This window comes from Perognathus longimembris, chromosome 4 (assembly GCF_023159225.1).
Source record: "Perognathus longimembris pacificus isolate PPM17 chromosome 4, ASM2315922v1, whole genome shotgun sequence".
Classification (NCBI taxonomy): Eukaryota; Metazoa; Chordata; class Mammalia; order Rodentia; family Heteromyidae; genus Perognathus; species Perognathus longimembris.
This window is the reverse complement of record NC_063164.1, coordinates 52,013,088-52,025,413: the sequence shown is the minus strand read 5'-3', so window position 1 is coordinate 52,025,413 and position 12,326 is coordinate 52,013,088. Positions and strand designations below refer to the sequence as shown.

The window sequence follows — 12,326 nt, the reverse complement described above, 5'->3', positions numbered from 1 at the left end:
TTCTATAATTTATCTTTGCATCCCTAATAAATAACTAACCTATGCATAATATTTAGCAGATAAACTTCTTTTGCTGTTTTTAATTATGTGTGTTACTCTTCTATAAAGTGTTTTCTTTGTAGAGTACATTTTATGGAGATTTTCCTGAGTAAATTATTTGCCTAGTAAAACCCCAAAATGGCTATTTTAACTATTAGTTTTATAAATTAAATCTAAATTCTTTGAGTAAATGTGTATATGAAATTCATGAAAGTAATACTCTTAATACTTTTCTATGCCTCTCATTTTAAAGTAGAAATGGTTATTTTGTTTTCTAAGGTTTGAATATTCTTCCATCAAACTCAGTTTTTTATTCAAGACTGTAAAGGCTAAAACTTATTTTAAGTAGAGATATTTCCATATATAGATCTGAAGGGAAATCTTTTTGCTTAAACAGCTTTTAAAAAATAATTACTTTGCTTTTATAATTAAGTAACTAAAATCTTTTTACTGATGAAATATCCATAATCATTTTGTTTTGTTTTGGGCTTTTTTTCCAATATGCTTTTAAAAAATTGTTATTATAAAGGGCTGGGGATATGGCCTAGTGGCAAGAGTGCTTGCCTCGTAAACATGAGGCCCTGGGTTCAATTCCCCAGCACCACATATACAGAAAATGGCCAGAAGTGGCGCTGTGGCTCAAGCGGCAGAGGGCTAGCCTTGAGCAAAAGGAGGCCAGGGCAGTGCTCAGACCCTGAGTCCAAGCCCCAGGAGGCCAAAAAAAAAAAAAATTGTTATTATAAAGGTGATTTACAGAGGGGCTACAGTTTCATAAGTCAGATAATGTTTTTGGTTTGGAGTGTGTGTGTGTGTGTGTGTGTGTGTGTGTGTGTGCGCTTGCGCACAGGCACGCATGCATGTGATAATCCTGGGCACTGTCCCTGAGCTTCTTTTGCTCAAGGCTAGCTCTATACCACTTGAACCACACCTCTACTTCTGGCTTTTGGGTAGCTAATTGAAAATGAGTCTCAGACCTTTTTGCCTGCACTGGCTTTGAACCATGCTCCTCAGATCTAAGCCTCCTGAGTAGCTAGGATTACAGGAGTAAATCACCACCACCCAAATTTATAATGTTTTGATTTAAGTATAAGGAAATTGACCCACATCATTAAGTCTGTCTTCATTTTTTTGAAAGGTACTTGAGTTGGGATACTCCTCAAGAAGTCATTGCAGTCAAGTCAGCTCAGAACAAAAGCCCAGCAGGGGCCCGGCAGGTATACATCATTAAACATTCAATAAAACAAGAATTTGTTTCCTTAGAAATTCATCTGTACATTGGTTATAAAAGAATTAATGATCTCTGATGTCTATAGCTTGCTATTAAAATTTGAAGGCAGTTTTTTCCAGAAACATGATATTCAAATGAGTGCTTTCCTGCATGTTCTCTCTCTCTCTCCCTCTCTCTCTCTCACCATCCAAAACTTACTAGACTTTATAAGCTCTAGAAATTTGTACTGTTTCTGCTAATAGTTTTCAAAGAAATACTTAGGAATCATTTATTGAGTACTTTTTATAAAAGAGATACAGATTCTCCTTTTACAAATTTTCGGCTCATGCTCTAGACATGTAGAGAAGAATCCAAATAATTGTTTTCCATTTCTTTCTGTCCAAAGGTATGTTTTTCTCATTTTTAATGTGAACAGTAAGCCTTTTTCCTTTTTTTTTTTTCCTCCTTGTCTATTGTGGGGCTTGAACTCAGGGCCTGGATGCTGTCCCTGAGCCTTTTTTTCACTCAAGCCTAGCACTCTACTATTTTGAGCCACAGCACCATTTCTGGTTTTCTAGTGGTTAGTTACAGATAGTCTCACAGACTTTCATGCCCCCGTTGGCTTTGAACCACAATCCTCAGATCTCAGCCTCCTGAGAAGCTAGGATTATAGACATGAGCCACAAGCAAAAACTTTTTTTTCACTAGTATGTTTGATTATGAAATAGCCAAGCTATTCTGAATCTGTTAGCTGTATAAATTAATTTATTCCTTAGCACAATAGATGGTATTCTTTTGTTTTACACACAAGGAATTTGAGACCCAGAGAAATGAAGTCATTTATACAATTTTGTGGTGGTGTCACACTGGTCCACTGGTAACATTTCTGGGTGCCATTTTTTTTTGGGGGGGGGACTGGCCTCAAACTCAGGATTGAATTGCCTCAGCCTTTTGAATGCTGGGCATACAGGACTGTGTCATCATGCTTGGCTAAGGGTACTTTTTTAAAAACATGCAGTTTCTCTGATTTACCTTATTTAGATAGCTATACCAGGCATTTTCTTTTCAGAATCCCAGTGTATTCCTTTCATATTCTCTTATTTCTTTTTCTGCTTTTCTGTATCCCACTAGAGCCAAGTAAATTTGTTGGCTACTTACACTTTTTATGATAGTTATCTATAAGTATTTTCCTACCCTTTCCTTATATCCTGCCAGCTGACATTAATGACATAAGCCTTCTCTTATATTTTTGAATATGCTAATCTAAGAAAAGGAATTATTCTCTGTCTCTCATTAATACTTCCTTTTTATACTCTTAAAATATTGCTTCCGGGCTGGGGATATGGCCTAGTGGCAAGAGAGCTTGCCTCGTATACATGAGGCCCTGGGTTCAATTCCCCAACACCACATATACAGAAAACGGCCAGAAGTGGCACTGTGGCTCAAGTGGCAGAGTGCTAGCCTTGAGCAAAAGAAAGCCAGGGCCAGTGCTCAGGCCCTGAGTCCAAGGTCCAGGACTGGCCAAAAAAAAAAAAAACAAAAAAAATATGGCTTCCTCTGTTTCAATAAGGAAAATTCATAAATGTGAAGTAGCAGTAACAACACTTTAATAGGAATTCTAAAAGTGGATTGTCTATTATGCCCCAAAATTTTAATTCTTTTTCTCTATTAAACTTTTTTCTTTATTGTCAAAGTGTGGTACAGAGGAAAATTTTAATTCTTGAAGAACATATGTTCATACATCCATTAAAAGTTTTCATTTACCTCATCTGATAAGGTTAATAAAATCTTTTTGAATTATAGACTATTTTTCCCAGTCAAGAACTGGTAGCTGTTGGCCAAGATATAAAAACTATACCTTTCCCCTGAGTTTTAGGAACATGGAAGGAGTCTGATTTATACCCTGAGGAGCTTATCGTAACAGAACTATATCCCTTTGAAAGAGATCCTTGAGCTGGGAATATGGCCTAGTGGCAAGAGTGCTTGCCTTGTATACATAAAGCCCTGAGTTTGATTCCTCAGCACCACATATATAGAAAATGGCCAGAAGTGGCGCTGTGGCTAAAAGTTGAGCAAAAAGAAGCCAGGGACAGTGCTCAAGCCCTGAGTTCAAGGCCCAGGACTGGCAAAATAAGAGAGAGAGAGAAGAGAGAGAAAGAGAGAGAGACTCTTTTTTAGACTTTAAATATGACTCAATTTTTATTGGTTTGTTGCCTAGCTTTTACTTATAACAATTTTGATTGATTGTCTTGATTTCTGCCACTGAAATGTTTGCCTTATTTAAGTAACGTTTCAGTCTGACAAAAATGGATATTTTCATCTCATCAAAAGAGTGTTTGTGATGAGTACCAGTGGCTCACACCTATTATCATAGTTTCAGAAAACAGCTGAACAGATAATCCAAGAGATTCTTTATCTCCAATTAACTAGCATAAATCCACTTGAACTCAAGTGGTAGAGCACCAGCTGTGAACAAAAAAGCTGCCACGCTCAGGGTTCAAGCCCCAGTTCCAGCACAGAGAGAGAGAGAGGAGAGAGAGAGAGAGGAGAGAGAGAGAGAGAGAGAGAGAAAACAAGTGTTTCTGAGGTACTCTGGAGAGCTGACTATAATTTTTGTCTTTTCTTCTAGGCAGGCATTCAGCAGTCAGTTTTGTTATACCTTGCTGTGTTCCATGTTCTACCATTTTCACTTATAGGAATTCTAGAGATCAACAAGAGGGTAAGAGATTATTTGTTATGTAATTGAAATATTAATTTATTGTTAAGATGTAATCTCATCATTTAATCACTTATTAGATGCTTTGATTTTTATTTATTTCATAACAGAATGCACAAAAACATTTGACTTTGGAAGAGAGCCTAATTATTTCTTCCTCTTTATGCCTCTCAGGTGGATAGTGTTGAAAAGTCATGGTCATTAACAGACTATTTTACAAAATTAGGAAGTACCCAAGGTTTTTTCTTTCAAGAATATTTCCAAAGCTTGTTAAAAATGGTCATTAAGCTATAGCAAAATGGTTGATTTGAATTGCCAGATATAAATCTAAAACTTGTTTTGTGGTATGTAAACAAGCAGTGTAACTAAATATGTAAATTTCCCAACTTATTTAGTTTTGGGTTTTATTATGATTTTTTTATGTTTTTTTATGATTTGTAGAGTAGTTACATGGGAGGAATGAAGGGACAAATTTCAATTTAGAAGAATCCAGTCTTTTTTTTTTTTAACTTTGCTGTTAAGAGTTTTTAAAATGCTCACTTACTCTGCATTACTAGTTACTTGTTGGGCTTTTCTGCTAGTCTTTAAACATCTAAAGTATTGTAGAGATGGAGATCTTGTAAGTCTATTCACATTTACTAACAAACAAGCTGACTTTATTAAACATTTTTATATTGCCTAAGCCAAATATACTAACTGCATAAACTAAATAATACTGTTACCATTTATTGTTTATTTTGTGCCAGGCATTTTGAGTGAATGTGTATGTATGTATGTATGTATATGTGTGTGTGTGCCTGGGTGTACATAAACTGTTAAGAAAGTAAGCAGCTAGTTTTTGAAAGTTGTAACTGAAGGACCTAGAATTCTTTAGGCTGGTACTATACCACTTGAGCCACACTTCCAGCCTTGAAAGAGCTAGAATTCGAACCCAGCTTTGACTAAAAGTTTAAGGCAAACTTTAAAAGAATAGGTGATTTAGCATAACCTTTATCTTGAAATATGTTTGAGTTACACAAGTACTCTTTTTTTATGTATGGCACTAGGATTAGTGAATTAAAAAGTCATGAACTACTCAATTCAAGCAAACTATAATTATCATTCTAGGATAATGACAAAAAGCACAACTCATAATTTAGTTGTTCACTTTATGCTTGTGGAGTAATTGCATATGTATATTATATTCTCCAACAGGAATGAACACTTACAAAGTCATAATTTGTTCCTATTTATTTTTGCATATCCACAGAAGTCATTTGAGGGATTCAGTTTCCATTATGATTACTTGGGATTAAAGCACATCTCTTACTTACTATGTATGTGCATTAAGACTACTCAGGGGGTTGGCTCCTGACTAGTCTTACATACTTAAGCTACTTATGAGATGGTAAATCTTCACTAAGTAATCTTCCTTGAATAGAGGTAGAGACAAGTTTTCATTTCCTATGGTTGTTATTTTATTGCTATGAATATTCACCTATATTGCCTTTCATTAAATATTAAAGTAGGCACAGAGTAATTTTTTTATCAGAAAGTTATGAAATTACTCAGTCCATTAAACAGAAACTGTAGCCAAAAGCCTTACTGCAGGTCAGTGATTTTTTTTTTTTTTTAGATGAAATCTAGTGAATTTTTCTTTACTGGCTGGCCTCAAACTGTGATCCTCCGGGTCTCAGTCTTCTGAGTAACTTTCAAAATTTGGCTTAAACTTTTAGTCAAATCTGGGTTCAAATTCTAGCTCTTTCAGGGTTGGAGATGAGGCTCTAGTGGTATAGCAGTGGCCTAAAGAATTCTAGGTCCTTCAGGTAGAACCTTCAAAAACTGGCTGCTTACTTTCTTAAGAGAACAGTGTGTACGCGTGCGCACACACACACGCACACGCACACACACACACACACACACACATACAACACCAGTAAGTGTTTGGTCTTTAACATATTTTTTTCTTGTATAGCTGAAAAATCAAACTGTATTAGAACAACATAGGGATAAAAGCTGTCTCTTCTAATTACTTTGTGATATCCAGTTGTTTTTTGGGGTTTTTTTGCCAGTCCTGGGGCTTGGACTCAGGGCCTGAGCACTGTCCCTGGCTTCTTTTTGCTCAAGGCTAGCACTCTACCACTTGAGCCACAGTGCCACTTCTGGCCATTTTCTGTATATGTAGTGCTGGGGAATTGAACCCAGGGCCTCATGTATATGAGGCAAGCACTCTTGCCACTAGGCCATATCCCCAGCCCCTCCAATTGTTTTTAACCTCCAAACAGCTAATGTTTTTTTTCTTTTATGAAGAACATTTTAGTAGAAAGAATAGGTGTCTGGTAGAACATGTATGGTAAATATTTATTTAGAGTTGCGCATTATCTAACTATCCAGTGTTTCACATGGAATAGAAATTGTTATTAGTAGATTCTAATAAACCTATGATGCAAAGGAATGCTGTCACATCATTTTGCATACTATGTGCTATGCTTCCATCAGTTCTCCAGCCTGAGAATCTAATGGTTTACTTCTTACCCATAACTAATAACACTTTAGCCTCAAGGTGCTTAGTTATAAGTAAGTTTTTATGCAAGGCAGCAAAGTGGTGGTGAACATAAAGTGAGAATATAAAGTATTGTAAACACTCAGAGGATTGGCCTTCTGGTCTTTTCTTAGGTATATTTGCCTTTCCCCACAGATTTTCGGGAATGTTACAGATGCTACTTTGTCTCATGGAATACTGATTGTGATGTACAGCTCGGGACTAGTCAGACTCTATAGCTTCCAAGCTATCACTGAACAGGTAGAGAAAACTTTGCCAAATTAAAATTAAAGTGAGGCTTGAACTGATTTTATTTTTAATGTGATGCTTTTAGAGTACAGAACCTGTGTGATTTTCACCTCTATAAAAATTGCTGAAGCACAAAGAGAAATAACCTTTAAAAATGGGGTAGGGAAGATAAGCATAAAGGTCTGAATAGACATTTGATTTGTCATGTATATGTAAATGTTGCTTATTTCTCTCCAGACAGCAAATAAATAGGTGCTAAAGCCACCATTTTGTTTTGTTTTGTTTTTAGTTCATGCAACAGAAACTTGACTTAGGTTGTGCATGCAGATGGGGTGGGACTACTGGAACTGTAGGAGAGGCTCCTTTTGGCATTCCTTGTAATATTAAAATCACAGGTATGGCTACTATATAGTATTTTTTCAACTTAAAAATAAATGGTTATGTAAGTAGTTATTACTTATAAACTTCAAATGTTTTCTCTTTACTTATAACTTAATTTATTTTACTCCTGTACAGCATATTTTTTATTTACTATTAAATGAGTGTCAACAAACTTCTATCAGTTATTCATTGAAGTTCTGCCTGGGTATGCTGGCCTTGCTTGGCCAGAGACCTTTTGCAAACACTTTCCTTTCTGATTCTTGATTTTCTTTATCTGGAAAATGCTGAATTATGGCAAGTAATGTTATCTCAACTTTCTTGTAACTTAATATTTTATATTTTTATGGATGTTTTCCAAGGAAAATCTTATTATCTTGCTATTTGAACATAGGCAAAACCTAAGTACAGATGGAACTCTTGCTATACTTATAGATTGACAAAGCAGAAAAAGGAAAACTATCCATGATTTTTTTTTTTTTTTTGCCAGTCCTGGGCCTTGGACTCAGGGCCTGAGCACTGTCTCTGGCTTCTTTTTGCTCAAGGCTAGCACTCTGCCAACTTGAGCCACAGCACCACTTCTGGCCATTTTCTGTATATGTGGTGCTGGGGAATCGAACCCAGGGCTTCAAGTATACGAGGCAAGCACTCTTGCCACTAGTCCATATCCCCAGCCCACTATCCATGATTTTATATAGTGACAGTGTTCTCTATCTAACTGGCTTATCACATTGAGCAACTTACTAAAAAATCAGCCTTTAGCAACTTACTAAGAGTAATCAGCCTTTAGTCAAATTCAGTAGTATATATTTAAAAATAAATAAACCATGACTGTCCAGAGTTTATCTCTGAAATCCAAGAATAGCTTAATGACTAGAAATAGAAAAGCTATATGAGTAAATAAAAAGAGAAAATGTGTTTTATTATACTAAAACTTTTTAGATCTTTGTTCTTAATTCATTAAGTGTTAATCCATGCCTTACCTATCATGTGGAGGATATTTTTTTCTATTTCCAACCAAAACACATTGTTTCTAATGTACACAGAATAAGACAGCACTTTTTTCCTAACACATAAAAACCTAGTAAACCCTAGTTATTGCTGAGGAGATAGATATAGGAGAAAGGAAGAACTTAGTTTTCATTAAATACAGTCATCCCTCACAATATCGCGGTTCACTGTATCAATTTTGTTTTTTTGTTGTTGTTGTTGTTTTCAAAAAAAACAAATACGTGGGCTGGGAATATGGCTTAGTGGTAGAGTGCTTGCCTTGCATGCATAAAGCCCTGGATTCGATTCCTCAGCACCACATAAACAGAAAAATCAGGAAGTGGCGTTGTGGCTCAAGTTGGCAGAGTGCTAGCCTTAAGCAAAAAGAAGGCAGGGACAGTGCTCAGGCCCTGAGTTCAAGCCCCAGGACTGACAAAAAACAAAAACGAAACACAGGAATTAGGTTCCAGAGACCCCCGAGATACGTGAGAATCCAAGAAGTACTGCTAAGTGAACTGTGATATAGCCAGGGACGACTATCTAATGTAGCTACTTCGTGGATTTTCACCTACCAGGGCGTCTCGTGTTGGTGAGGGATCACTGTAGTTCGATGCTTTTAAACGTAGTGATTCTGCTAGCTATTACCAAATTCTGTGTGTATATTCTTCAGGTGTTAAGAAGTTGACTTAACATGCCCCTTTCATAGATAAGCTAAATTTTATGTAATTGCCTACTTCCACAGTTTGGTTATTTCTAATTACCTGTGACAATAAATAGTACAAGAATATTGTTATAACTGTTAATAATCCTTCCTAAATTACTTGTCATCGTGGGGTGCAGAAGGGCAGTTTTAAAACACCTATAATTTCTTTTGCCTTTAGTAGCTGGCATTAAAAAATATTTTTATTGTAAGGGTGACATATAGAGGGGTTACAGTTACTTAAGTCAGGTGAAGAGTACATTTCTTTTTGAACAATGTCACCTTTTCCCTCACTCTCTCACAGTTTATCCCTCACATCCCCACCTACAAATTTTATAGTTCATTTTCAGTAAGGTAGTGAGTACCACTGCTGCATTTGTTGACCCTTTGTCCCTCCATTAGTAGCTGGTGTTTTTATAAAAAGTAAAAAACTTAATTCGTAAGCCAGGCACTGGTGGCCCAATCCTATAATCCTAGCTACTCAGGAGGCTGAGATCTGAAGATCGCAGTTCTAAGCTAGCCCAGGCAGAAAAACTCCATGAGACTATTATCTCCAGTCAACTAGCAAAAATCAAGAAGTAAAGATATGGTAGAGCACCAGACTGGACCAAAAAAGCTAAGCAAGAGCTTAAGGTTCTGAGTTCGGTCCCCAGTAACTAACACAAAATTAAGGTAAAATAATTTAATTCATCAACTAGAGATAAACTATAATACCTTTTAAAAAGACAGGTAAATAATTCTATCCCTTTCATTAATAATGATTAGAAGGAGTTTGTCTGATAGTCACTTTTAATGGTGACAATATACTTTAAACACAGTAGACTTAGTGGATTTTTAAATTTTTTTATGCCAGTCCTGGGGCTTGAAGTTATGCCTTGGCAATGTTCCTGAACACTGCTTAATGCTCGCACTTTACCACAACTCTACTTTTGGCTTTTTGTTTTTGTTTTTTTGCCAGTCATGGAGCTTCAACTCAAGGCCTGAGCACTGTCCCTGGCTTCTTTACTCAAGGCTAGCACTCTACCACTTGAGCCTCAGTGCCACTTCTGGCTTTTTCCATCTATGTGGTGCTGAAGAATCAAACCCAGGGCTTCATGTATACGAGGCAAGCACTCTACCACTAAGCCATATTCCCAGCCCCTTTTGGCTTTTTGGTGATAAGAGTTTCACAGACTTTCATTTGCTCCAGCTGGCTTTGAGCTGAGATCCTCAGATCTCAGCCTCCTGAGTAGCTATGATTACAAGAGTGAGACACTGACACCTGGCTCTTAGTGGATTTTTTTCCAAGATAATCTTGTTATATAGCTCAGGTTAACTTTGAACTTGTTATCCTCTTGCATCTTCCTTTCCAGTGTTGGGATTACAACATGTTTTATATCTTAGGAGTTCTTTTTGTACAATATTACATATTTATAACCATTATTCTTAGTAATTCCCAAATTGTCCCAAATTTGACTAATAACTAAATTTTAGCTTACCTTAATAAGTTTGAAGAAGTCTCTTCTTTGGGGAGCAATAAAGTGTCCCAGGCTTGCCTTTTACTTTTCTTGTCCTAAATCAAACAAGACATCTACTAAGACATCTTAGTAGAAACATCAGTAGAGACTATTAGTTTCCTAGGGTTGTAACTGGGTAGTTTTAAATAACAGATATGTGTTTTCTCACAGAAGTTATAGAATCAGCATAGAAGTTTAAAATCAAGTTATTGGTAGAGCCCGCTTCTCTCTGAAGGCTCCAGGACAGACCCTTCCTTGCCTGGTAACTTCTCATGGTTGCTTTGATGTTCCTAGGCCTGTGGCAGTATAACTCCAGTCCACTTCTTTCCATGTGGGCTTCTACCCTCTGTCTTCGAATCTCTCTTCCTATAAAGATGCCAGTCATTGAATTTGGGAGCTACCTTTATCCAGTATGTCCATCTTTGTTTGATTATATCTGCAAAGATTATATTTTAGAATAGACTATATTCACCACCAAATAAAGTCACTCACAAAGACTGCAGGTCAAGACTTCAACGTTTCTTTTGTGGAAGATACAGAAACTTAACTCACAGTGAAGACCAGAATCTCATTGTATTCATTGCAGTTCATTCACTTTTATTAAAACAGCTGGGAAACTTAAGTTTATTTTCATATTTCTCTATATTTGACTATTCTTTTATGACTTTATATTGTCTATTCTTTTTTTACTTTGTATTTTTCATCCACACTGAACTTCTCGATTCCAAATAAAACTTAATCTTATAATACAAATATATTTTATAGTCTTTAATTAAAATCCAGTATTTCTACTAAAAATGAAAATAAGGAGTGAAGGTTAAGATTTATCTGCATTTCCCTTTTCTCCTTAACACATACCTCAGACATGAGATGTAGAGACAATCAGATCATGGTTCTAAGCCAGCCAGAACGAAATGTTAGTGAGGCCCTATCTTTAAAAACAAAAACAAGTGGCTGGGAATGTGACTTAGTGGTAGAGTGCTCACCTAGCATACATGAAGACCTAGGTTCGATTTCTCGGTACCACATACACAGAAAAAGCCAGAAATGGGCACTGTGGCTACACTTGAGCAAAAAAGAAGCGAGGGACAGTGCTCAGGCCCTGATTCCAAGCCCTAGGACTGGCAAAAAAAAAAAAAAAGTATTCTTAAAGTATTGATTGTTTTTGTAGTTTGAATTCCTATTTCACATTCTCTAAAATATACCAAAGTGAGTTTCAACCTTTTTCTATTAGAAATTTTTAAAATTTTAATAAGTAGTTGTACAAAGAGGTTGCAATTCCGTAACCATAAATCACTTATGAGTATAGTGCATCCTGATCATTGTCACCTCATTCTAGAAAAAATTACATGAAGTGAAGTAAGTCAGGCTCAAAGAAACAGTTCATGTTTTCCCTCATATGTGGAAGCTAGATCTAAAATACAAACATTCATGGTAACAATGCTCTGTGTACATACACAAAAACTGACTAAAAGATGGTAAACTTAAGGAAGGAATCCAAAGGTGTAACTTCTCTGAACAACTAATGAACTGTGTATCAAAATGAGTATCAGGAAGTGGGAACCTACTTTGTGGGGAGGGTTAAGGGAAGATACATGAATTGAGGGAGGAAGGATGAGCAAATGCAATCATTTTACTCAGTGTATATAATGTAAAAATTTTTAACTTTTCACCTCTGCTCACTTGAGGCCACAATATATCACCCAAAACAGATGTCTAGAAAGTTGGCTTCTAGCTCAATGTTTGTTTCCTACTAACTTTCACTTTTCTTAGCAATGCATTTCCTTTGAAATTGCATTTTATTTCTCTGAATATAGTGATTTTTCATTAGTGATACATACAAAGAACGGTTGCATTTATTCCTTTTGCTCATTTCTGTGTAGACGTGCCACCACTGCTCTTTGAGGTCTCATCCCTGGAGAATGCATTTCAGATCGGAGGCCACCCTTGGCACTACATCATCACACCTAATAAGAAGAAACAGAAAGGTGTTTTCCACATTTGTGCCCTCAAAGATAATTCCTTGGTAA

The 12,326-nt window shown here is 36.3% G+C and overlaps 1 protein-coding gene across 1 annotated transcript in view; it reads left to right on the top strand.

The window, feature by feature from the left end:
• Window positions 1-12,326, top strand: part of Dcaf17 (DDB1 and CUL4 associated factor 17) — a 41,881-nt gene that overhangs the window by 16,764 nt on the left and 12,791 nt on the right. The window contains exons 5-9 of the mRNA XM_048345749.1: window positions 1,153-1,253; window positions 3,876-3,965; window positions 6,640-6,744; window positions 7,022-7,127; window positions 12,180-12,322. Coding sequence (XP_048201706.1) covers window positions 1,153-1,253; window positions 3,876-3,965; window positions 6,640-6,744; window positions 7,022-7,127; window positions 12,180-12,322 — 545 coding nt within the window. The remainder of the gene's footprint in view (window positions 1-1,152; window positions 1,254-3,875; window positions 3,966-6,639; window positions 6,745-7,021; window positions 7,128-12,179; window positions 12,323-12,326) is intronic.